The sequence below is a fragment of the Sorex fumeus genome, unplaced genomic scaffold (assembly GCF_029834395.1).
Source record: "Sorex fumeus unplaced genomic scaffold, SorFum_2.1 ptg000044l, whole genome shotgun sequence".
In the NCBI taxonomy this organism is placed as follows: domain Eukaryota; kingdom Metazoa; phylum Chordata; class Mammalia; order Eulipotyphla; family Soricidae; genus Sorex; species Sorex fumeus.
The window spans coordinates 69,527,783-69,554,659 of NW_026606101.1; the positions used below are offsets into that span (position 1 = coordinate 69,527,783).

At 48.1% G+C, this 26,877-nt stretch overlaps 1 protein-coding gene across 1 annotated transcript in view; it reads left to right on the forward strand.

Moving 5' to 3' along the window:
• The window catches only part of CLSTN2 (calsyntenin 2), a 503,103-nt gene that overhangs the window by 377,350 nt on the left and 98,876 nt on the right, over positions 1-26,877 (forward strand). Inside the window, exons 3-5 of the mRNA XM_056121392.1 lie at positions 17,089-17,284; positions 18,017-18,225; positions 23,951-24,100. Of these exons, the coding sequence (XP_055977367.1) occupies positions 17,089-17,284; positions 18,017-18,225; positions 23,951-24,100 (555 nt within the window). The remainder of the gene's footprint in view (positions 1-17,088; positions 17,285-18,016; positions 18,226-23,950; positions 24,101-26,877) is intronic.

Genomic DNA, 26,877 nt, shown 5'->3' on the forward strand with positions numbered 1-26,877 from the left:
ACTGTCTGCCATGGAGGCAGGGGACGGGTAAAAGGGGTAGGGGCTACTGGGGATATTAGTGATAGAAAATGTGCACTGGTGGAGGGATGATCATTGTATGGCTAAAACTCAAACATGAAAGCTTTGTAAATGTATCGCATGGTGATTCAATTAAAAAGATATCTTGACATGGACTAAAATGGTAGTACAGAGCCAAATTATATCCCCAGAACACTATATGGTCCCCTGAACCCTGCCAGGAGTGATCCCTCAGCACAGAGTCAGGACTAAGCCCTGAGCACCACCAGGCATAGCATATATATACATATATATACACATATGTACATATGTATATACACATATGTATATGTATGCATATGTATATATATCCAAATATTAAAATTCAGTGTAAACTGGGTCCCCTTCCTAGTCAGTAGGGTTTCTTGTTCCTCCCCACTCCTGTCTCACTCCTGCCCTCTGACAACACCTGACAGAATTGTGGGGCCACTCTGGAAGATGAACTAGTTCAACTAGTGAGCTCACAGGAGGGCTAGAAGGGGCTAACATGAGGGAGGGAGCGAGGACCCTGTCCCTGCTCTCTGCCCTCACTTCCTGCTGAATCTTAACAGAGCAGCACCACCACATCCCCCCACGCCTGCCATTTCACAGACTTGTTTCCTTCTTTAATTTTTAAGAGTGTTTTATTTTTTAAAAAAACATTTTTAATGTTTTATTTATTTAAATAACTGTGATTTACAAGACTATTGATAGTTGAGTTTTAGATTTATAATATTTCAACACCAGTCCCACCATCAGTGTCAACTTCCCTCCACCAGTATTCCCATATTCCCTCCTCGCCCCAACCCCCCTCCCATCGCCACCTGCCAACTTGACAGGCACGTTCCAAAGTTCCCTTATCTTGATTTCATGTTTTCAGGGTGTTTTTTTTTACTATATCACTCTCCCATCTCACTAGTATAACTGAAGCCACAACCCGTTTGCCTATTATTTCCCTATCTCTTCTTCTTTCTCCCACTTTGATTTCTCCCCTTCTCTGTCCTTCTCCTGTCCAAATACTGGGCATCTAGGTGATTTAGGCATTCCTCCTTTACTACAGTACATTATCTATATACCACAGATAAGTTCTAGTTCAAGTAGATGATGGTCCGAGGCAGCTTCACAGATGAAGAAAAGGAGGTTGGGGAAGGTTCACTTTCTCCACTGAACAAGTCAAGGTTTGAAGCTTGCTTGCTGTGACTTAGCAGCTGGCCTCGAGTTCCATGCTGCTCGCACCAGAAGCACTAAATGTCACTGCAAGGAGAAGGGCCCCAGACAGGGTCTTGTCTCATGAGGGTACATCTGTGGTGGGGACAAGAGACACTTTGACTGTGGCAGTATTGGGGGTCGAGACCCACAGCTGCACCCCTCCACCTCACCTCTTAGCATTGTGCACACCGGTCTCTGCAGGAGAGAGAGTTGGTCTCTGATTCCTCCAAACTGTTCCCATGGAGCCCTGAGGACGTTGTTCCTCCATGAATGTGGGTTGCAGTGAAATCAAAACATGAACACTTTCATGTCTTCCTGCTCTGTGATTTATGCATGGGGAAGTTTGGCCGAGCAAAGGGAAATACAGCCCGTTTGTATCTGGAGCCCCACAGCCCCCAGACCACTGGGCACCAGCCAGACCAAATGGTCGCCTGGCATCTTGTCTGCCCTCATTCCATGGGCACCTCTCCAAGTCCCTCAGCATCTCTCTCCAGGCTTATCTGACAAAGCAATGGTTCCTGCCTCAAATGGGACATGGGAAGGAGACAAATCCAGGAGAATTTTGGCTCAAACAAAAAAATGATTCTCCATGCCCAAGCACAGAGGGAGCAGACAGGAAGAGAAGCTATCTCCCCAGCTCGCCTCCTTTGGAGCTCTTGCAGTTAAGCACAGCAAATGTGAACTCCCTGCCCCACTAGTCCCTCAGAGCATGTAAAGGGTGGGTCTTCCCTGCACACAACCAATGTATGAATCATGCCCTGTCATGAGCCCCAGGTGTTATAGTATGTTAAATATCCACCCTGGGGTGTCACTTTGAGTAGCACTGTAGCACTGTCCTCCCATTGTTCATCAATTTGCTTGAGCAGGCCCAGTAACATCTCCATTGTGAAACTTGTTGTTACTGTGTTTGGCATATCGAATACATCATGGGTAGCTTGCCAGGCTTTGCCATGCGGGTGCAATACTCACGGTAGTTTGCTGGGCTCTTCGAGAGAGGTGGAGGAATCGAACCCAGCTTGGTCAGGCTGGCCGCATGCAAGGCAAACGCCCCACTGCTGTGCTATTGCTCCAGCCCATCACTTTGAGTATTCCATTTTATTGGTCTGGCACATGTGGGTTTAGTCCCATTTCTTCTGTGAGCTCATGATCCACCTCCAGTTCCGTCCATCCCATCCCCAACCCCGCACCAGCATTTCTTGGAGATAAACTGTCTGGGAAAGTGCATCTTTGGTGTTTCATTTTCATTTTTTTCATTTCATCATCCTGTTATTCGTCAATTGCCTCGAGCAGGCCCCAGTAACGTCTCTTTCATCCTAACCCTGAGATTATATTCAAGGCTATTTAGGAAAATGAGACCCATCACTGTTACTGGTATTGGACATATTTGGTACGCCACGGGGAGTTTGCCAGACTCTGCCCTGTGGGCAGGCTACATTCGATAGCCTGCAAGTTTGTCCAAAGTAGGAATGAGATAATAAAATGTCATAAAAAGATGTCCTGATAAGATGTCGCACGGTCGCACGGTTCCGGGAGCTGGATTTTATAGTCTCTGAGTCTTGGCCGTTGATGGGATTACACGGTGCCAGGGGGCCAGGTGGTGGGTGTGACCCCCACCTACTGGAATTTGGAGGATCTGGGTGGAGGATGCTCGACTCCAATCCGAGTAGGCTGGGAGATCTCGACCCCGGACCCCGCGTGGCTTTGTCCCTCTGCCAGTACCTTCATGTGTGCGGAGAGTGGGCTCAGCATGGTGGTGGCTGGTCCTGGAGGTCTTCGGCTGCCGGAGCACTGGTTGGGGCGGGGAGGAAAGCTCAACCCGCTCCCCTCCAATGGGCCCCGGCGAGAAACAGCCAGGCGCGGGGGCAGAAGACTGAACTGTTTTCGTCCGGGAGCTGGATTTTATAGTCTCTGAGTCTTGGCCGTTGATGGGATTACACGGTGCCATGGGGCCAGGTGGTGGGTGTGACCCCACCTCCTGGAATTTGGAGGATCTGGGTGGAGGATGCTCGACTCCAATCCGAGTAGACTGGGAGACTCAGAGACTATAAAATCCAGCTCCCGAAGAGAACAGTGCAGTCTTCTGTCCCCGTGCCTGACTGTTCCTCGCCAGGGCCCATTGGAGGGGAGAGGGTTGAGCGTTCCTCCCCGCCCCGACCAGGGCTCCAGCAGCCGAAGACCTCCAGGACCAGCCACCACCATGGTGAGACCACTCTCCACACACATGAAGGTACTGGCAGAGGGACAAATCCATGCGGGTTCTGGGGCCGAGATCTCCCAGCCTACTCGGATTGGAGTCGAGCATCCTCCACCCAGATCCTCCAAATTCCAGGAGGCGGGGGTCACACCCACCACCTGGCCCCCTGGCGCCGTGTAATCCCATCAACGGCCAAGACTCAGAGACTATAAAATCCAGTTCCCGGACGAGAACAGTGCAGTCTTCTGCCCCCGCGCCTGGCTGTTCCTTGCCGGGGCCCATTGGAGGGGAGCGGGTTGAGCTTTTCTCCCCGCCCCGACCAGGGCTCCGGCAGCCGAAGACCTCCAGGACCAGGCACCACCATGCTGAGACCACTCTCCGCACACATGAAGGTACTGGCAGAGGGACAAATCCACGCGGGTTCCGGGGCCGAGATGTTTGGTGTTAAACACAAAATAATGGACGGGGATGAGATTAATGTCCTGCTCTGAGTTCCTCTTAAGCAGACTCCTGCAACCCTACGGCTGCCTCCTGCCCCATCACTTATTCATCCAACAAGTACCATGGCTAAAAAGGAAACTTGTGTGTGGTCTTTCTGGTTTTTCAGCAACAGAGTAACTGTGTGGTAGTCATCTTTGATCTCTGGGCAAAGTTTCAAGAAAACAGCTTTTTTCTTTTCTTTTCTTTTCTTTTCTTTTCTTTTCTTTTCTTTTTTTTAAATATAAAGGAGCAGGTCTTGTTTTGCTCAGTGCAAAGCAGACAGAAAGCTGACTGGGTGACACCCACGCCCCCGTTTTTCTAATTGAAACAAGGTGAGTTGCCAATATGCATCTCACTACTTGTGGGCTTAAAAAGCGGGATTTATTATCATTGTAATAAATAACCTTTAGCCTTCTCAGAGCTTTCCACACTCTGGCACGGCAACCTGGTGGCGCTTTCAGGACAAGGCATGGATCCATACTCAGGAGTAAAGAGGACAAGCACAGAAGCCCGAGGCTGAGCATTGTGCCAGGGGGACACCAGCGTCGTACTGGGGCCCCAGACCTGTCTGAGACCCCGATGCCACCCTAGACACGTGACAGTATGACCTGAATGACAATCCCTGGAACTATCCCCATTAGTTTTCTACTTTGGGAAGTCTGAGTTCTTTTTATCTGAAGTCGGAGAGTTTAAAATCCACTCTTCAGCCTGAAAGATGGGACAAGGGTTAAGGCCCTTGCCTTGCACGTGGCCACCCCAATTCAATTCCTGGAACCACATGGTCTCCCGGGACCCCCAAACACAGAGAGGAGAAGAGCAAACCCCAGACCTCCAAAAACATTGGTCCAAAAACAAAACAAAGATGAAATCTGCTTTTTCCTGAGTCGTATTTCTGTGGTTTTTGCTTTTTTTGTTCTGGGGCCACACCCAGCTGTGTTCAGAGCTTACTTCTGGTTCTGTGCTCAGGGATCACTCCTAGCAGGGCTTGGGAAACCATATGTGGTACCAGAGATAGAAGAACCTGGCTCAATCACATGCAAGGCAAACACCCACATGCTATGCACTCTCTTTGTCTCTCTCCCTGTCTCTCTCTCTGTCTCTCTGTCTCTCTCGCTCTCTCTCCCTCTCCCACCCTCTCTGGCCCACAATAGATGTGCTTCTGAATTCAGCCCTGTGTTGGAACCCTGAGGACGGTCACCTCTAAGTTATGGGTATTGTCTTTTCCCAGGTTATTATCCTCCTCATGGTGATGGACAACTAGTATGGAGGCACAGACACACTTTAAATGCATCCACTCAGCCCCCAACTGTGTGGACCATATCAACTGTCACCCAGGATGGAGAGTGGTGGGTGCAGCAGAGAAGCATCTTTCAAAATCTCTCATTTTCCTCAAACCTGGGGTCCTGATCCTGGCCTGGTCTTTGCTCTCTAGAAACCCACCTGCATGCTTGGGATATTGTGATTCTTTTCTTTTCTTTTTGCACCCAGCAATGCTCAGGAGTTAGTCCTGGCTCTGCACTCAGGAATTACACCTGCAGTGTCAGGGGACCATATGGGATGCCAAAGATTGAACCCAGGTTGGCTGCATGCAAGGAAAAAGCCCTACCTTCTGTACTATTTACCCCCAATATTGTGTGATTCTTTCTCTAATTATTTGTTTATTGAATCTGACTGCAAGACACACAGTTACAAAGCTGTTCATGATCCAGTTTCAGTTATACAATGTTCCAATATCCATTCCTCCACCAGTGTACATTTCCCACCAACAATGTTGCCAATATCCCTCCTGCCACAGTTACCCCTAGCCTGCCCTTATGGCAGTCATCTCTCTCTCTCTCTCTCTCTCTCTCTCTCTCTCTCTCTCTCTCTCTCTCTCCCTCCCCCTTCCTCACTCCCTCCCTTTCTCTCTGTCTCTGTCTCTGTCTGTCTCTCCCTTTCCTCCCCCCTCCTTTTGGGCATTATGGTTTATAATACAGACACTGAGAATACAGACACTGAGAGGCCATAAGGTTCGGTCCTTTACCCACTTTCAGCACGCATCTCCCAACCAGAGTGATACCTTCTAATCATCGTTGTCATAGTGGTTCCTTCACTTATTTTTTAAGTAAAACAATTTTATTTGGCGGGTTTTTTTTATGTAGGAGTACTGCTATTTATTCAGCCACTGATTAGCTGATTGAATTGTGCATGAACGCCACCTTACTTTTTTTTTCACTTTTTATGATTTTATTTATTCAATCACTGTGAGAGCAGTTACAAAGCTTTCGGGTCTAAGTCTCAGTCATACAATGAAATACTCGTACCTTCACCAGTGCCCATTCTCCACCACCAAAACCCCCCGTATGCCCCCATCCCACACCCTCCCCCTACCTGTGTGGCAGATGATTTCCACATTACTCTCTCTCTACTTCGACACCAGACCAACCATTTTTATTTGAGATTTTACCCCAATACTCAGAACTTCTGAAAAGGCAACAGTAGACAATTTGTGTTCTATTGAATAACATATGGTGTCGCGTGGCTGCAGTAGTGGCCACACGATTTTGAAATTCTGAAATTTTAACACTTAAATCTGGAAGGATTTCTGCCAAAAGCCACTGGGTTTCGAGATTTGTTCCTGAGTCTCTGGGATCATGGCCTTTAAGAAGCTTGATCAGGAGCCATAAAGGCCGTTGGTGGGCGATGACTTGGGATCTCGTTGGGGTGGGGAAGACAGGACCAGCTACACCCCCATCCTGTGAGGCACAAAATGTCTTGTGTCTGCGGGCCCAAACCTGACTGTCCAATGGCATCTGGAGGATGATGGCCACCAAGACGCCAGGGGAAAGCAGGCAGAGGGACAACACCATTTTTCTCCTGGGGTGGCCTTGCGACAGTAACCTACTGCGTGGTCCAGACGCATTTCTGCCAAAAGCCGCTGGGTTTCGAGATTTGTTTCTGAGTCCAGTCTGGGATCATGGCCATTAAGCAGCTTGATCAGGAGCCAGAGAGGCCGTTCGTGGGTGATGACTTGGGGTCTCATTGGGACAGGGAGGACAGGACCAGCTCCACCCCCATCCCGTGAGGCCCAACATGTTTCGTCACTGTGGGCCCAAGCCTGACTGTCCAGTGGCCTCTGGAGGATGGCAGCCACCGGGCCACCACCAGGAACAGGCCAAGGCACGAAACCTATTCCCACCTGGGTTGGCCGGTACCGGTAGTACCGGTACCCTACTGCAGGAACCAGACGCATTTCTGCGAAAAGCTGATGGGTTTCGAGATTTGTTTCTGAGTCTCTGGTATCATGACCATTAAGCAGTTCAATCAGGAACCAGAGAGGCCATGCCTCCAAGTATATAGCTGAGTCGGAGGTGGTTTGTGGGTGTGTTTCCCACATACCTAACTTTTGGCGTTTATGGTAAACTTTGCCCCGAGTTTTTGGGGTCTGGCCAAGGCACAGCAGCAATTTTGGGTATCTGGAAGTCTGAGGGCGCCATCAGGCTGCTGATGCACTTGTCTCACAGGTACAAATTGACCTGTTGGCGGCACCATACCCCCATTTGGAGATTTTTGAAGGAGAGGAGGAAGAGAAACTGGGAGACAGTGGAGAGTAATGTTTTCAAGAGAGAACCCAGGTTTCTAAAGGCCGGGGAGAGCCCCTACACACATCCCAGCATTAGACATGAAAGCAAGGAAGTCCTCATTTCAAGAGGGGAGATACGGGCAACACATTTGCTCAGGCACCACGGGTGCTTGGCCATGTGGGCGCAAGCAGCACATGGGCTCGGGCAGTGGTCCTTTGTGCTTGTAAACCAAGGTCCCTTCACTTGTAAACCAGTATTCTGATTCTTAAGGAGAAGCTTAAAACTTTTTGGAGTGAGAAGATTCTAGATTCTAGACCTATTCAAGCAGAATATTTTTCACTCGTGGCTCTGTCATGATTGAAGGTCTCTGGCCACGTTCTGAGTTTCTGTTATAAGAAAAGTCAGATAAACCACACTCCCCCACCAGGTGCTCTGCATGGTAGCAGAAGGCAAGACTCCAGTTTTCCTCGTAGCCAAGATGCAGTCCACTGTGGACAGACACCACGACTTCTCGATCTGCTCATCTATTCTCAGTACTTGGGTTGTTCCCAGATCTTGGCTACTGTGAACAGGGCTGTAATGTACACAGGGGTGCATATGTCTTCATGGGAATTCGTGTTTTTGTGTTCCATGGTAGAATTGCTGGATTGGATGGTAGATCTATTTTGAATTTTCTAAGACATCTCCTTCCTGTTTTCCGGAGAGGCTAAACCAGTTGGCCTTCTCGCCAACAGTGAAAGCAAGTTCCTTTTTCTCCGACTAACATGGACTATTTCTGGTCTTTTTGGTATGTGACAATCTCACTAGTGTGAGATGATATCTCATTATTGTCTAGATTTGCATTCCCCTGATAGTCAGTGAGCTAAGCATTTCTCATCTGCCTGTCTCTTCAGTTCTTCCCATTTTTTTCAGTGTTGCTTTGTTGTGGTAGTGGAGTTTTATGAGTGCTATTGTGTCTGGGAGAATATGTTTTCTCAAGATGTACAGCATGAGAAAGCTTTCTCCATGCAGTATGTAGTCCTTTTGCTTCTCTTACAGTGTGGACGGTCTTCAGCTGTGATCCCCAGACAAAAGTATATTAAAAATAAAAATTCCATTTGATCCAGTTATCTCACTTCTGAGAAGGATTACTATAAAAATGTTCATTTGTAAAGGTATATGCATTACATATTTTTTTCAGAATTATTTAGAATAACTGAGTGCAGAACGCAGTTTAGCTGTCCATCAACAAGCATCTGGGTCAAGATGATAGAGTCCTAGGGGGTATGGTGCCGCCAGCAGGTCAATCTGTACCTGTGAGGCAAGTGCATCAGCAGCCTGATGGCACCTTCAGACTTCCAGATACCCCAAAATTGCTGCTGTGCCTTTGGCCAAACCCCAAAAACTTGGGGCAAAGTTTACCAAGAAAGTAAATGGCCAAAAGTTAAGTATGTGGGAGACACACCCACAAGCCACCTCCAGCTCAGCTATATACTTGGAGGCATGGCCTCTCTGGTTCCTGATTGAACTGCTTAATGGCCATGATCTCAGAGACTCAGAAACAAATCTCAAAACCCAGCGGCTTTTGGCAGAAATGCATCCTGTCCCTGCAGTAGGCTACCAGTGCTGGGCCAACCCAGGTGGGAATAGGTTTTGTGCCTTGGCCTGTTTCCCCTGGTGGCCCACTGGCCGCCATCCTTCAGAGGCCACTGGACAGTCAGGTTTGGGCCCCCAGTGACGAGACACACAGGGCCTCACGGGATGGGGGTGGAGCTGGTCCTGTCCTCCCCGTCCCAACGAGACCCCAAGTCATCGCCCACGAACAGCTTATCTGGCTCCTGATAAAGCTGCTTAACGGCCATGATCCCAGAGACTCAGAAACAAATCTTGAAACCCAGCGGCTTTTGGCAGAAATGCGTCCGGACCATGCAGTAGGTTACTGTCGCCGGGCCACCCTGGGGAGGAAAGGGTGTTGTCCCTCCATCTGCTCCCCCTTGGCAGCTTGGTGGCCATCATCCTCCAGAGGCCATTGGACAGTCAGGTCTGGGCCCACAGTGACGAAACTTGTTGGGCCTCACAGGATGGGGTGGAGCTGGTCCTGGTCTCCCCATCCCAACGAGACCCCAAGTTATTGCCCACGAACGGCCTCTCTGGCTCCTGATCAAGCTGCTCAATGGCCATGATCCCAGAGACTCAGGAACAAATCTCGGAACCCGGGGTTTTGGTTGCTACTGCAGGGACCGGACGCATTTCTGCCAAAAGCCGCTGGGTTTTGAGATTTGTTTCTGAGTCTCTGAGATCATGGCCATTAAGCAGTTCAATCAGGAACCAGAGAGGCCATGTCTCCAGGGTTTTGGCAGAAATCCCTCCAGATTTAAGTGTTAAAATTTCAGAATTTCAAAATCATGCGGCCACTACTGCAGCCACGCAACATCATATGTTATTCATAACCAGCAATAGAACACAAATTGTCTAGTGTTGCCTTTTCAGCAGATCTGAGTGTTGGGGTAAAATCTCAAATAAAAATGGTGGGTCTGGTGTCAAAATATTGAATGTGATCAAAGTAGAGAGAGAGTAATGTGGAAATCATCTGCCCCACAGGTAGGGGGAGGGTGTGGGATAGGGGTATATGGGGGGTTTTGGTGGTGGAGAAGGGCACTGGTGAAGGTACGGGTATTTCATTTATGACCGAGACTTAGACCCGAAAGCTTTGTAACTGCTCTCACGGTGATTGAATAAATAAAATAAAATTATAAAAAAAAAGTAAGGTGGAGTTCATGCACAATCAGCTAATCAGTGGCTGAATAAATAGCAGTACTCCTACGTAAAAAAAAAAAAAGATGATGGTAGCATCCCATCCTACAATGGAATCCTACACAACTCTGAACAAGACAAAATCCTTCCATTTGCAATTACATGGAGTGCCTAGAGAGTATTATTCTTAGTGAATTAAGCTAGAGAAAGAGAAATGCCATATGGTTACACTCATTCGTGGTGGGTAGAAGTAAAAATTAATTAAGTAAATAAAATAAAATTAAACTAAATTAAAAAACTAAGTTTTAGACTATAAGACCAATTTGAAAGGAAGTGAAGGGGAAGACAAAATAAGGTGAAAATGTTTAAATTAAGGAAAGATGGAACTGAAACTTTAGAAGGAATCTTAATGTAATTACTGTACATGATGATTTGCAGTAATGCTGATTTGAAATTTATGGGATATTCTCATGAAATCTTACACAATGTTACTTCAGGGAAAAACTCTAAAAGAGAATATGCTATTTCTATTTTTAAAAAGGCAGACAGTTATTCATTAAACCATATTTTAAATGGTGTGTTTTAAGTCATTTTAAATTATATCACATTGTAAAATTCACATGAATCTATGTGTTTGAAAAATACATCCAAAAAAACTTATTTTAAGGGCGAGAGAGAGAGATCTGGGTAAAGTGTTTTCTTTGCACATGACTGACCTGGATTCAATCCCCAGTACCACATATGGTGCCCCAAGTCCTTCCAGGATTGATCCCTGAGCACTGAACCAGGAGCCAGCCCTGAATACCACTCGGAGGAACCCAAACCTTCCCATCAAATTAATATATTTTTTAAGTAACAGTCAGAATGGGGATTATGGTTTAAGAGCTGTAAATTCAATCTCTGATTACAGAGTGTAGCCCGGGCAGTGTCAGAGCTGGTGCCACGGAGTGTGACCCCTGTTAAATTTAAAAACAAGTCACATTTTGCTGGAAAGAAAGATGGCGGCCGCACGGGAGCCTTGTGGACAGCGGGTATGAGCCGGGAGTTGGCGGCGACAAAAACCTCATGGGAAGGGGGACATTCCAGTCCGTCCTTCACGCCCTACCGAGGTCACCAGTTGCCCTCCACGAGCGGCTCTCCGGCACGGCCACGACTCCAGAACACAGAAACCAATCTCTTAGTTATCTGACTTTTAGTAGAAATACTTCCAGGGTTAATAAGTAAAATAGCAGAAATCCAAAACCGCACGGCCACTACTGTGGCAGAGCAACAATATTTAATTCTTAAACCCAGCTGTAGAAAGCAAATCATTTCACAACACTTTTTCAGCATGTCTGATTTGGGGGGGGGGGAATCTAAATAATAATGGTGCATCTTTTATCAAAACAATGAATCTAGTCAAAGTAGATAGAGTGTTAACTAGAACTCATCTGCCTCACAGGAAGTGGGAGGGGTGGGAGGTGGGGTTCTATTGGGGTTCGTGGTAAAATAAGTATTGGTAAATGGAAATGTGTTTGATATTTACATGACTTAGACCTAAACCTGAAAACTCTGTAACTTTTCCCACAGTGATTCAATAAATAAATTATTTAAAAAAGTCACATTTCACAATTTATCTGTCCTGTTCATCATGAAAGTATTAAAGAATTGGTAAAATTTCAAACTTACTACAGTAGAAACAAGTTTTCCAAAATTGTAAACCTGATTTAATCATCAGCTACAAATACTGCCAGTTTCTTTCCTTGAAATGACAGACTTCCATTTTAAAAAAAAAATGGGAGAAAAGACTTCTGCCACACACTCAAGTCTGAATAAACATAGTTTGTCTGTCAATCATTCTCGCAGTAACAATGGCATGCCATGGAAGAAGCAAGCAACTTGACTTAAATCAGCAAATGATTTAAATTGCACAATGAAAGCTTGGCTATATATTGCCAGACAGAGACGCTTTGGATATATTTTTTTCTTTCATCCCAGAATATTTTTATAAAAAAACTTGCTCAAGAATTGAAATCGGATCAAATTGATCACATTTACCACCTTGTTAAAGTCATTAGGTAAAGTTGGTCTCATTGATTTCTCTCTGCTGTGACTCTAGGAGGTGGGAATGCCGCTGGGAGCCACAAAGGCAGCCGTCAGTCTCTCTCTCTCTCTCCCCCTTGCCCTCTGACCATCAGTCCAAATAGCAACGGAGTGGAAAGACCCGATAATGTCTTGGTACTGAGATAATGATAATTGTGACCATGAATCCCACTGAGAGGGTCTTGGGACCCAGATCTATAGCTCTCACTCATTCTAGAAAGCCACACTTCTGCGTGAAAAATCAACACAAAGGACAGATTTCTGTCTTGGATTTGCTCCTCTCTCTCCAAGTGACTTGGGTGAACCACCTCATCTCTCTGAGACTCGCTTTCTTTCTCCTTGGGAAAAAAAGTGGAATCTACACAATCTGTGGTTGGAGAGTATTCAAGGGAAGGAGCAAAATATATTCCAGAAATCAATCCCATTCTTTCATTCATTAAGTTTCATTCATCTTCCCTGGACGTTTGTAGGAGGACTTAGAGACAACTATATCAATTTCTGCTGGTGTGTAGGTGCTACAAATCAATGGACACGTCCTTCTCCAGTGACAATTGAAAAGGAAATGGGCACAGGAGAATTTTGGCCCAGACAAAGCTTCTTTATTCTCCATGCCCCAGACTTAGGGAGCTGGCGAGAGAATGTCTCAAGGGAAGCTGCTCGCCTCACAGGGGCCTCACCTCAACAGATGGCAGGGCCCTGTCCCATGCTTATCATGACATGTATGGTGGGGGGAGGCTTCCTGGCCACACCCTATGTGGAATCACACCCTGACATGCATCCTGCATCTCATCAGCATGTTAGATCTCCACATGCCCAGGAATCACTATCTCTGAGTGTGATTTCTAGTATTAAAACGAGGGGAATGGTTACCAGTAGTTGTTTTGGCACAAGATGGTTTGGCCGGGTTTCTTTTGTCCAGCCTCGCCCTCTCTGCAGAACATTCTGCCTCCATTATCTTTTCAGATAAGCTGCCCAAGGGAAAACAGTTTGATTCCTTTCTTCTAAATTAATTCATACAAGACATGGCAGACTGTGACTGCAGTGAACATCTTCTCCTCAATGCTCTCTCTTAACTAGTAAACTTTGGTCAAAAGTCTCCCCTTGTATAACCCCACGTCCCCTCGCCCCAGTTGGCTATATGGGATGGTGTTTTGCTGCAGAGGTGGAAGGGCTCGAGAGATAGCACAGGCATTAAGGCACTTGCTTGAGAGATAGCATAGGCATTAAGGCACTTGCCTTGTACATCACTGACCCCGGCTCGATCTCCTGTATGTGGTTTCCTAAGTACTATATTGAGTGATCCTTGAACACAGAACCACAAGCAAGCCCTGAGTCCTGCCAGATATAGTCCTCAAATTCACACACACACACACACACACACACACACACACACACACACACACCATATAATAAAATAAATTGATATGATGTCTGGGATTGCACCATCTTAGATGAAGTTGGTCCCTCTGGGGTTCATCGTCTCCCCCCACCTTGGGTCACCTCTCCCCCCTCTCCTCCTTCTCTTCCTTATTTTCTCTAGTTCAGGGTTCCTGGATCTGGAGAATGACTTTAGTTGTGATCAAATGTTTCCAGCAGAAAATTACTCACATACGTTTATCTTGACACTCCCAAGAGAAATAGTTCACTTGGCCTTTGTAATCATGGTAGCCTGTGGGCACCTTAGAATGCCCCAGGGTGCCCGGGTTATTTCACATTCCCTGATCTGGCACTGATCCAGGGCGAAAATCTCAAGGCAGGTGCTTTAGATGTTCATCCATTCAACTGCAGCCAATTTGAGGCAGAAATGAAACTTGAGGGTGAAATAAAAACCATCGCCTCACCCTGCCGGCTACATACTGGTCCTCCTGGGGTTGGGGGGCATGAGACTCGGTGTTGTGTCGGTCACTGGCCTGGCGAGCTCCTTATAAAGACTCCACTACCTGTCTGTCTCGTCCGTTATCCCACAACCACACTTGAGAAACAGCCAGGAGGGGAGGTCGTGAAAACCGAGTGTTCATAATGAAATTGGGGATCGATAAAATAATAAAAAACAAAAACCTAAAGCGAAGATTGGTATTGATTGGGCATCTCAGAGAACATTGTTAGCAAGAGATCAGGGCATGCTTCCTCTATGTAAAATGGTGGTGGGTGTGGGGCGGGGGGGGGTGGGGGGAGGAGGATCCTCTCCTGAGCAAACCTGGAAAAGAAACCTGGAATAGGAATGAGGCGTGTGTGTGTGTGTGTGTGTGTGTGTGTGTGTGTGTGTGTGTGTGTGTGTGTGATGGGTGGGAGGGGGGAGCAGCAAGGGAAAAGTGCAGAAAAGCCAGCCACATCTGGTTTTATACCCAGCAATAGCTCTGTGAGCTGGAGCAAGTATCAACCTCCACTCCACCTTCTTTCCTGCATTAGTTCAAATTGGCAGAAGACAATTTGATTATCTGTATTGTTGTAAATGAGATTACACACACCTGATTGGGCACAGGGGCAGAATTGTGGCTTTGAGCACTCATATCACTAGGATACCACCCCTCTCCTTGCTATCACGGGAATTGTGGGGCAGGTGCAGTGACCCCAAAAGCGTGACTTCCCCCCCTTGAAAGGGGGAGATTTGAATGCCACAGCCTGGACCCAGCTGAACAATGTGGCAATGTGAGGCCAAAGTTCGACACCCTCTCCTCCATCTCACAGGTGACACAGGGAAAATGGAGTCATTGTGGTGGAACCATGTCTGTTGGGAGTGGAACCTGGGGCCAGGCCTCCTGGGCACAGCCTGTTGGACATCCCAGCTACCTGCCTTCTGTGCTGGTCATGTGGACTCACACTCCCAGCCCCTTGGCACTCTGAATCATGTTCCCAGTCATCTCCACAAGCTCCCCCAATGCAGGAAGAGGACGTGCCTCTGACTTTCCCCACTTCCCAAGACCTTCCGGCAGGGCTTCCTTGCATTTGGGGGGTTTGAAAAATAAATATCCATTTATTAAGGGAAATGGAGGTATTTTCTGCTCTCACAATTTGAATGCAGTGAAAAAAAGGTACAATGTACATTAACCTGGCTCAGGGGGAGACGTGCATTAACTTTACAAAATGTTGGGCTCTTTAGGAAGTTAGTTTTGCAGGCTCGGCAGGGGGATTCTGGAACTCACTCTCCCCCACTGCTTCCCAGGGAAAATTGCAACTCTAAGTGGCGTTCCTCTCCCAACGGGGGAGTGGGGGCCGAGAAGATGGAAGTGGGGGAGAAGAATGGGGAAGGAGGCAACCGTGATGTGGGTGCTGAGGTCAAGAATCAGAAGGGAGGAGTGGAGATGAGGCAGCTGTGTGTATGTGTGTGTGTGTGTGTCTCTGTGTGTGTGTGTGTGTGTGTGTGTGTGTGTGTGTGTGATCAGATTTAGATTTAGTCAGCAGGCAGGTCATGGAGATCAATCCCCAGAAAGAAAAGAAAAATGATTCTCACTCCAAAGGGCTTTGCATCTTCGGGGGTGGTGGGGTGGGAGTGGGAGACTTGGATATATATTTTTTTTATTTTAGTATTTGGGCCACACCCAGTGAAGCTCAGGGCTTATTCCTGGCTCTGTGCTCAGGAATTACTCCTGGCTTGGGGGACCGTATGGGATGCTGGGGATCAAACCTGTATCTGTCACATGCCAGGCAAGTGTCGTACCTTCTGTGCCCTGCTCTGGCCCAAGGTCTGGATTTCTAATAGCATGCAGGACACTCCCAACTTGCCACTTCAAGGATCGCACTTGCAAGTATCTATGAGGAAGCTCTGAGGACAAAGACATACAAAAGCTTGGGGTTTCTGCCTTCTCTCTCTTTTTTCTTTCTTATTTTTCCCAACTTCCTCTGACTTCCCTTCCTGTCTCTCACCCTCCCTGTGCTATCTGATGGCATCTGTGCCACAATATCACACCCCAAATTCCATCCCCCCTCCCCAAGCCTGCTTCATCCCTCCTTCCAGCTTTCCCATCAGTGAGTTCTCTTCTCACTCGAGGAATTCTTTCCCTCTGAATTCCAAGCCCCCATTCCAATCCACCCGAGGTCCGCCCTCTTTCTTCCACCCACCTTGGTTTCCCTCTCTGCCCTCTGGAATTCAACCTCCCTGCAGTTCCATTTTCCCTCAAGGCAACTTCTCTCCTAGCTTCCTTTCCTCAGAGTCCATTCTCAATAAGCAAACCCTCTTCTCGCAGTCAGCAGGCCGTAACCCTCTCCTCCTCCTCCTCCTAGGGTCCATCCTGCCCTTTGACTTCGATCCCACCTTTGAGTTCTCTCCCGTTTTCCACCTTCTCACTGCAACTTTTGGATATTGGATAAAGTTCTTCCTCTCCACGGGGCCTAAGGCCTAAACTCCCTAAAGAGCCCAACATTTTATAAAGTTAATGCATGTCTCCCCCTGAGCCAGGTTAATGTACATTGTACCTCTTTTCGCTGCATTCATTCAAATTGTGAGAGCAGAAAATACCTCCTTTCCCCTTAATAAATGGATATTTATTTCTCAATCCCCCAAATGCAAGGGCCAGCAGCTGGGGCCTGGGGATAATCCTGCACCTCACGCCCTTTCCTCTGCTGGACACATGTGTCAGGAATGTTCCATAGGCAAACCACTTCCATTCTTCCATGCACCAAATGAACACTCTGGGCTTTATCTCTGGAGGCCTCTTCCGGCCTGGACATGTTTTTCCTGCACGGAGGAGATAGTTTGGCACTTTGGAATTTGCACATGTGGCTCCTAGAAGTTTGGGTCTTGCATCTGGTCACTGCCGGGCTCCCCACTCACCGTCTTTCTTCTTCCGGCAGGGGAGATCTGTGCCTTCAAGATCCACGGTCAGGAGCTGCCCTTTGAGGCCGTGGTGCTCAATAAGACCTCGGGAGAGGGCCGGCTGCGCGCCCGGAGCCCCATCGACTGTGAGCTCCAGAAGGAGTACACATTCATCATCCAGGCCTACGACTGTGGCACCGGGCCCCGCGAGACAGCCTGGAAGAAGTCGCACAAGTGAGTGGTCCCACCCAGAGTCGAGGGCCCCCCACCCCTGGGTTCCTCCAAATCCAGCCCTACAGATGTGTACCCAAGTCCCAGACCCAGTACTTGGCTGCTTAGTCCCCAAAGGCACAACCAGAAGAAATCCCTGAGCACACAGCCAGGAGTAAGCCCTGAGCACTGCTGGGGGCAGCCCCCAAATGAACCCAAATGAAAGAGTTGGTTACATTCTTACAGTGTGGAGGAGGGATGGGACTGAGGAAGGGAGGAATTGGAGAGGGCAGATGATCATAGAGGAAATGCAACTGAAAATTGTATGACTAGGGGCAGGGGACAAAGCTGGGGGAAGGCCCTGAGTTTGATCCCCCAGGATTGCATGTTGTTACTTCCCCAGGCACCGAACACCTGGGGTGTGATGCAGTGACAACCCCTTCCCCCAGTACCATAATTACAAGCCTGAGTTCCAAGTAGAGTCAGAGGTTGGGAAGAGAGTCGAGTGGATTCATCTACCAGAAGTAGGGTGAAGGCAGGGAAAGGGGTCCCCAGGATGAGGGAGGGCAGAGTGCTCAGATGACAGACTGGTTAACTGCTGACTGGGGCTTCCTCTGATACCTTAGCCCTGGGACCACCTCCCAGGGGTGCACATCCCCGCCCCGCAGTGGAAGGTGAGGGGGACTGTGAAATTCTGCTCACTTCATCTGTGAAACTCTGCTTCCCTTCATCCCTTCCTTCCCTCCTGTACCCCAGAGCTGTGGTCCACATCCAGGTGAAGGACGTCAATGAGTTCGCCCCCACCTTCAAAGAGCCGGCCTACAAGGCCGTGGTGACCGAGGGCAAGATCTACGACAGCATCCTGCAGGTGGAGGCCGTGGACGAGGACTGCTCCCCGCAGTACAGCCAGATCTGCAACTATGAAATCGTCACCACTGACGTGCCATTTGCCATCGACAGAAATGGTGAGTGTCCTGAAAGGACCTTGCAGAGGGTGAGGCAAGGGCACAGCTCCACCTCTCGGGGAAACCCAGGGGGTGGGGGCAAGGAATAGCTCCACCCCTGCAACATCACAGGGGGCGGGTCAAGGAGTAGCCTCACTCGCACAGCATCACGGGGAGGGGGGCTAGGAATAGCCCCACCCATACAGCATCACAGGGGGTAGGGCGAGGAGTAGCCCCACCCCTACAGCACAGAGGGTGGGGCAAGGAATAACTCCACCCCTATCGCATCACAGGGGCGGAGCAAGGGATAGCCCCACCGCTACAGCATCACAGAGGGCAGGGCAAGGTGTAGCCCCACCCCTACAGCACACTCTGCCAGCCAAGTGGGAACACTATTGTACTCGATGGGACCCAGCGTCCCCTGCCTTCCAGGACCCAGGCTCTGTTACCCTGACTCAGGTCTACCCTAGAGAGAGTGTCTGACGTGACAGCAACCTGGCTAGGCCTTGATTCCCCCCACCCAGGACTGCTCAGATACCTCCTTGATGAATACAGCATGGAGAACGAACAGTGTCCCCACATCTGGATATAGCAGAGACTAGCTTCCTGCTTGTCACCCAGGGTGCTGTCCTTGTGCATACCTGGGTCCCTTTCATCATTGATAGGTGATAAAACACTGCCTCCCCCATCCCCACAGCCTGCTTTCTGACTTCCAAGGGACCCTACCTGAGAAGGTGGAGAGAATTCGAACACTTTCTATACACTAGAGAGCCACTGGGAATAATTAAAGGTCTTGCTAATGCCCTTTGAGAACTTCCATCCTAGTGAGAATGAAGAATGAAGGAACCCTTCCCCACCCTCCAGTCCCAAACTGAGTGGAATTGAAATGAGTCCTATCAAGTCTTCGGATACTTCCCCTCTAACCATTCTCAACAGCTCAATACTCCAGCCAACCAACTCAGCCCACTTTAACTGCAAGTTTCATTTGATATTAATCAAATGAAAATGACTAACTGAGAATACTGTTTAATTAGCACCACTGGTGCTTGGGTATTATGTATAGGATCCCATCTGTTTCACATAAGACCCAGGCACTGCCCCAAGAAGCACCACTTACTGGTCTATAGTGCATCTACTCTGCAAACATTTAGTAAGTGCCAGGGCTGGTAGGCTCCTCCTCATCACACATACATCAAGCACACATTCTACACACAGACACATAGATCAAACATGCATGCATATACAATGCACATAACACATCAAACACAAATACATGTGTTGACACACATCAGATGCACACATGTACAGATTCACACATCAAAAACATGCCTGTGTACACAGAATACATATAACACATTAAATGCATGTGTGCACAAGTTAGATACACATGCACATATACAAATTCACACACACCAAACATGCATGCATACACACAATGCACGTGTGTATCAAACACAAATTCACATGCACAAACACAAAGAGATGCACGCACACACACAATCACACTCAACAGATGGACACACTATTCGGGGCACACATCAGTCCCCCCCACCCCCGTGTGCGCACACATGAACTCTCCTTTCCGTGAAATAGCTACTAAGCATTTCTCTCTTCTGGATTTCTGTGCCCCCATGATCCGCTGTGCGTTCCATCTGCCTGAATGGAACTTAGGAAGTGATGAGTCCTTGAGGAAGAGCAAGAGTAGATAGGGAGGGATCTGCGTGGGGTGGCCACACACCCCTGGCTTCCCGCCTCGGTTCTGGAGAGCCTCAGCCCAAGGAGAGATGAGATGCAAATTCGCTCATTGCAGGGTAAACTGCCCCAGTCATGGAGATAATTACTCACCTTGATGAGCCATTTTGCTAACATATGCCAATTTATTTCCCTCGCTGTCTCATTAAAAGTGAGTAATAGTGCTTTGCCTGGCCCCCGCCTCCGACACAGGTTTACTACCACAGATAAAGAGGAGAGTGGGCACTCCTGGGGAGTGTGGGTCCCTGGCAGCGAGGATCACAAGAGCTGTTCATTCTCCGAATAAGGCAGGCAAGCCCGAGGGCCAGGCACGCAAGAGGCTCCCTTCTAATGAGCTTCCCAGTTGGCCCCTATCCATCACTTCCGCCTGCGACCTTCCCGGCTCCTTGAATAAATTCTTTGCATTGGAGTTAGAGAAAGTGCTGCTGAGTTTGTGGCCCACTCAGGGAGTTCCGCTGGCTTTGGGTTGAAGTTCCTGGCCCTGCCAACCTCTTCGGACTCCAGGTTTGGTGGGGCTCCGGGACATCAGGGCAGTGGAGAGGATAGAAGACATCAGGTGAAATCAGCCGTCTGGTCTGAACTCAACACCAGCCTCTGCCAGCCAGTACTGCTCACTTCTGGTCAGTGAGGCCATGGGGGTGAGGTCACTGCCACACTGAGCGCTGGTGTCAGGGCAGTGACCACAGGATAGTAGGCGCGGCACAGAGGACACTGCCAGTCAGTGGTGCCCTGCTTGCGATTAGCTCGCTACCTGGGTGACTATCTCGTGTCTCCTTCCTGGGTGACTGTCCTCCAGCCCCTGCAGTGAATTTCCAGGCTGAAGCTCCAAAGAGGTAACTCTGACTTGGTACACACCCATGGTGGAAAGTTTGGAAAACTTTAAAACGTATAGAAAAAGGAAAGAGCTCATCCATCCCCTCAGCAATGACAAGCTATTGCCATAGAAGTCATTCTTCTGGAACTCCTGAAGCAAAAGTCAAGCCAAACATTCCCCACTTTATTTTTAAATCTTCACTTTTTGCTTAACATTATGATGATGTGTATTTTCCCTCTAAAATGCTTCATGGTCGTCCTGTTAGTTCAAAGCTTTCACACACACTTATACTCTGATCTTTTCTCACTCCCGGGCATGTAGTTCTGTCTGTTTTATTTATTTTTTTATCTTTAAAAAATTGGGAGTGGGGGTGATTGGAGACGTACCCAGAGGTTCTCATGGGTGGCTCCAACTCTGTGCTCTGGGGGTTTGCTCCTCCAGTTCTTAGGGGACCAGATGGTACCGAGATGAATATGGGCCACAAAATCTGGCCTAAGAGCTCTCTTGCCAGCTCCTTTTTACATTTTAATATAGTAATAGGCATTTAAAAATGCATTAGGGGGTCAAATAGAGTACAAGAATTGAGGGAATTGCTTTGCACACAGCTTACCCTGGTTCAATCCCCAGCACCCTCTATGGTCTCCTGAGCATCACCAGGAATGATCCCTGAGCACAGAGCCAGGAATAGGCCCTAAGCTCTGCTGGGTGTGATCTAAACTCTGCTTCGCCCTCCACTAAAAATATGTTTGAATGTATTTGCATCTATTTTGGTGAATTTTAGCAAATTGAATATCGTCAATTTTTAGATGTGGACTCACTGGCCCGAGAGATATGAGCAGTTTCAGAGCTTCTCTGTTCCACGCGCAAGTCAGAAGCAAGCCACAGGGTGTTGGTCAGTGCAGCTGCCCAGTCTGTTCTCCAAAGCACCCCCACGCCTCACCCTCTATGAAGCTTTAGCCAGCACCTTCGCTGACATGCAAGGCTGGAGTGGATTGATGCCAAAGAGTTTGCATCCCAGGTTCATTTGGGTCTGAGAAATAGCCTTGGCAACTCTTATCTGAGTCAGCTGGGGATTTGGGTCAGCTCAGAAGGTTCTAGTAGAGAAATCATTGCAATGGTATGGGTGGAGGTAGGGAATACAATTAGAATAGAAACAATAGGATTTTTTTTTCTGAACTTCCAAAAAAATGCTGAAAAGCATGTCTTACCTAAATATGGCTCTGTCCAACAGGACGATGGGCTGTAATATAATTCTCTGCTTTAGAGTACGATGTTTCCTGTTCTGAGCTCGAGAGCCATTCCCAGTGGTGTGTGACTGTGGCAGAGATAGAGAATTTGTTTCTTGGACATTTTCATTAAGCCTCATTCCAGAAAGGAAGCTGCAGTGGGTGGGAGCAAGGACTGCTGACTTGTCTTTCTTCCCTACCAATCAATAGTGTTAAATCTACTCAGTAACCCATAGATTGTAAGCCTAAGCCCTTCTCTCAAAGGGGGACATCTTCCAAGAGATATTTAACTTGGAAACAAGAACAAGAGAGAATTTTGAGTTCAAAATTCAATTGGATGATGCCAGAACTGATTTCTGGGTCCTGTAGAAGCGCCTGACTGCCCAAAATTGCTCCCCGGGAAGGTAGTGGTCATAGTTCATTGATTCATTGAACCCGCAAGGAATATCCTCAAGCCCACTCCAATCCTTCCAGGCCCAAACTGAGAGTGACACAAGTATTGGGGAGAAACACAAACAACTCACAGGACCAGCCACAAAATCAGAAATCCATCAAAGCCAAGATTATTCAGAGTTTTTGGCCTGGCTTAATTTCAATTCTACTTTGGAATCCATAGCTGCAGGTGCATTTTTAGAAACAGTCTAGAGAAAATAGCAGAATCTATTGTTTCAAGTCTTGGTCCAAGGATATGGGCCACTTCCCACTCCTGCCTCCCCACGCCACCCTGCTCCCTGCCTCCCCACCCACCCCATTCATGCACATTTGGCTTGCTCCTGAGTCTCTTTGTCCTCAGAGGTGATTGGGGATCAACTCTTCCAGTCTGTCAAACAAGATGTGATGTTTCTAACCATTTGAGCTTTCTTGATGTAGTCCCTGTTCTCCCAATCTGCCTGAACCATTTTTCATCCATTGAGATGGAAGGAATCTCAACAGCTTCTGTAAAATTAAGAAATATCCCTGACTCAGCTATTTCAGATTTTTTTTCTTATTGATTGGTTGGTTGGTTGGTTTCCCAATGTTCCACTCACTTGATTGCATTTTTGGTAAAAGAGGATGCTAACCTTGGAGTTCTAGTGTGCCACCAGCAAAAAAAAAAAAATTAATATTAGACATTCAAAAAGCAAAAGTGAAATGCACTTCTGCACAGGAAGATGGTTATCTGTTGGGATCAAAAATTTAAAAGTTGTTAAGTGCCCTTGGGAACGTCCTTCATTCCTTGGGGCCCAAAAACTTATTTCTGAAAAAAAAAAACTCCACATTTTGCTCATTTATGAGCACATATTTAATTCTGAATCATCATAGCATTCCCCGGGGGGCGGTAGGGAGGGGGTAGTAAACCCACACCAATGGCTCCGAAGAATTATCTGGTCTCACTCTAAGAAAAAGGAGATGTCTTTGCCACCAGGCAAGGAATCTTAACTGTGTATAGTTTCAGGATGAAGGTCACACATTTCCTTATTGATTTTTCTTCCTATTTGCTAGCAAAATAATGTGAGAAGAGGCAATGAGGGCATCCTTGGCCCTGAGCCCTGAGGTTCAAACAATTATGTTAAGATTTTTCTGAGTTTCACCTTTTCCACAGAGATTGCCCCACAGTTGGGCCCTCTGCTCCCTACATCCGGGTTACAGTACTGTCCAATGCTCCCCTGCCCCAGGGGGAAAACTTTCTGATGTTGTTATTTCCAGGTCCAACCCCTTGCATTCTGGGAGTAAGACCTATAGCCTCGTCCTTGGCTCAGGTGGCTCCTTGCCAGAGTTCCTGGATCTCTGGCGCCAAAGGAGGTCCCCTTTGCAAGCCAAGCCCCTGTCAGCCCTTATTTGTCCAGAGAGCTGGGGGCAAGCAGGGCAGCCACATTCTTGGGGACAGTCAGGGCGGGCCAAGTGCAGAAGGGTCTGGAAGCACCACCACAGTGCAGCTCTGCTGAAATTGTCCTCGACCTGTGTGTGTCCTCAGGCAACATCAGGAACACGGAGAAGCTGAGCTATGACAAGCAGCGACAGTACGAGATCCTGGTGACGGCCTACGACTGTGGGCAGAAACCAGCGGCACAGGACACCCTGGTGCAGGTGGACGTGAAGCCCGTGTGCAAGCCCGGCTGGCAAGGTGGGTCTGCCCCAGTCTGTCCTGATCACTGGGGAGTCCCCGGGCCTGGGTAATGAAAATTCTCATTCCCACATCACTTCTGCACATTGGTGGTGCCGTCACTCAGTCACTAGCAGTGGGGCAGTGGGCTCAGTCCTGCACCTCCAAAGGGCTGCATGCATGATCCCCCTCTTATAGCCGAGACCCCCCTTCCAAGTCACTTCATCTCATAGAAGTGCTCAGTTTGTCTGGGGAGCCCTTACTATAGTGGTGTGACATCCTGGATTCAGTAAGAAGCACCTGGCCTTGCTCCCATGTGCTGGGGAAAACGGCAGTTGGGACGTAGAGGGAACCACTAAATAAATGATGATTGGAGGGATCGCCCAGAATGGGAGATGTGTGCTAAGAGTAGACCAAGGACCAAACACGATGACCTCTTAGTATCTGTATTGCAAATCGTAATGCCCAAAATTAGAGAGTAAGAAGGATTGTATCTGCCACAGAGGCAGGGAGTAGGGTGGGGTGGGGTGGTGGGTGGGACACTGGGAACAATGGTGGTGGAAAATGTGCACTGGTGGAGGGATGGGTGCTCGAGCATTGTTTGACTAAAATGCAGTCATGAAAGTTTTTAACTGTATCTCATGGCGATTCAATATAACATGTTTTAAAAAAATAAAGAAAGAAGGGGAAGTACCCGGCCTCATGCTTCAAGCCTCACAGATGCATCTCCAGTTAGATCTCCACTCAGTACCTGGGGAGCATGGTCCCATTCCTTGTGCGTGCTTGCAGGGGATAGACACAGGTGCTGGGCGCGCGCGCGTGTGTGTGTGTGTGTGTGTGTGTGTGTGTGTGTGTGTTTGGGGTGGGGGGGTGGACACAGATTCAGAATCCGCCCTTACACTAAGAGGTTTCTAAAGCACAGAGTCCAGGAATGGACACGCTGTAGTGGAGCTTGGTACTGGGTGGAGGCTTGGAGGCCATGAAGGCTGAGCCTTTGAGGCTGTTGTGAGGCCTCTGAGCCTTCAGGGACAGACATTTAGAACAGAGGGAAGGCGAAGCAATCAGACTGAGGCCAACTGCATCATGGAGCTCCCGGAGAGTACTGATGGATATTTCCAGTGGTGGAGTAGGGGGAACTGGTGTTACCTTTGTGTCACTGGTGACATGCGTCTGATCCTGTTTTCGCTTGATGTGTGATGCTGCCACGGCTCCTACTTGCTCCTGGTCAGGCAATGCGTGGAGGTTTCTGTTTCATGCCTTTGTTTACTCCCTCCTCTTGGAATGTCTTTGAGCTTCAGGCCCCAGTTCCAGTCCACATCTATCTATTTCTCTGTCTATATTATCCTTCATTCTTAAAATCCCTAGGGAGAGGGAGATGAGCTGTTAATCTTCACATCCCTCTTTGGCAGACTGATGTCAGGCCACCAAAGAGGTTCCTGGTCAGATTGTTAATGGCTGCCCTTGAGCAAGACTTTTGTTCCCACTTCAATTCATTGGGATCTGATGGGTAGGACTCGGGAGACAGGTAGTGACCCTGAGGCAGTACCTGGGGTCACTCCCACATATACAGGATCTTTCAGAGCATCCTTCCCTGGCACAAATTTCTCTCCTTGATTTTTCAACTGAAAAGATAAGTGAGAGGGCAGTCCTCCCCCCAGGCTCCACCACAGGAGAGAGCTGAAGGAACAGTAAGATGAGATGCTCGGGACAGGAAGACTGTTAGGTGTAAAGAACAAGGAAGCATGATCTCTGGGTCAGTGTGTGTAGGATGGAGCTAGATAGAAAGAGGGTCAGAGTAGGAAAGAGCACATCTTGGGCTCAGGGATGCAGAGCTTGGGACAGCTGTGATGTGACAGCCTGAAGGACCCAGGCAGTGTCCCTACTCTTATCTACCACTTTGTTTCTCAGCATAGCAGATGTCCAGCCCCAATAATCAGTGTACAAGGAACAGTCACTAGATGGGTGGATGGATGGATGGGTGGATGGATGGATGGATGGATGGATGGATGGTTAGTGACAGATGGATGGTGGATGAGTAGTGAAGGATGGATAAAAGTTGAATGATAAATGGATGATTGGTGGGTAATTCATGAATGATGAATGAGTGGATGATGGATGCGGGCATGCATGATGGATGGTGGATGGATGCATGGCTGGTGGGTGGATGGATGGTGGATAGATGGATGGATGGTGAAGTATGAATGATGCAGTGGTGGCGAAGAATAGATGATGAAGGTTGGACGGATGATGGATGATTAATGGACGGATAGATAGATATTGAATGGGTGGTGTGTGGATGGATAGATGGTGGGTGGTAGATAGATGGTGGATGGATAGATGATAAAGGATGAATGGATGGGTGCAGGGTGGTGAAGGATAGATGTGAAGGATGGATAGATGGATGAATGAATGGATAGATGTTTGGATAGGTGGATGGTGGGTGAGTGGGTGGATGGATGAATTGTGGATGGATGATGGTGAATATAGATGGTGAAGGATGGGTTGATGGATGAATGGATGAATGGATGGATGATAGCTTGATGACAGATGGATAAACATGGTGGGTTGTGAAAGAATGGATGGATAAAGTATGAATGGATAGATAATGGGTGGATGATGGATGGATGGATGGATGGATGGATGAATGGATAGATGATATGTGTGTGGATGGCTGGTGGGTGGGTGAATGTGGGTAAGTGGGTGGGTGAAGAATGGGTGGATGGATGATACATGAATGAATGGTTGGATGATGGTGGGTGGGTGGATAGATGACAAATGATGGGTGGGTGGATGGATGG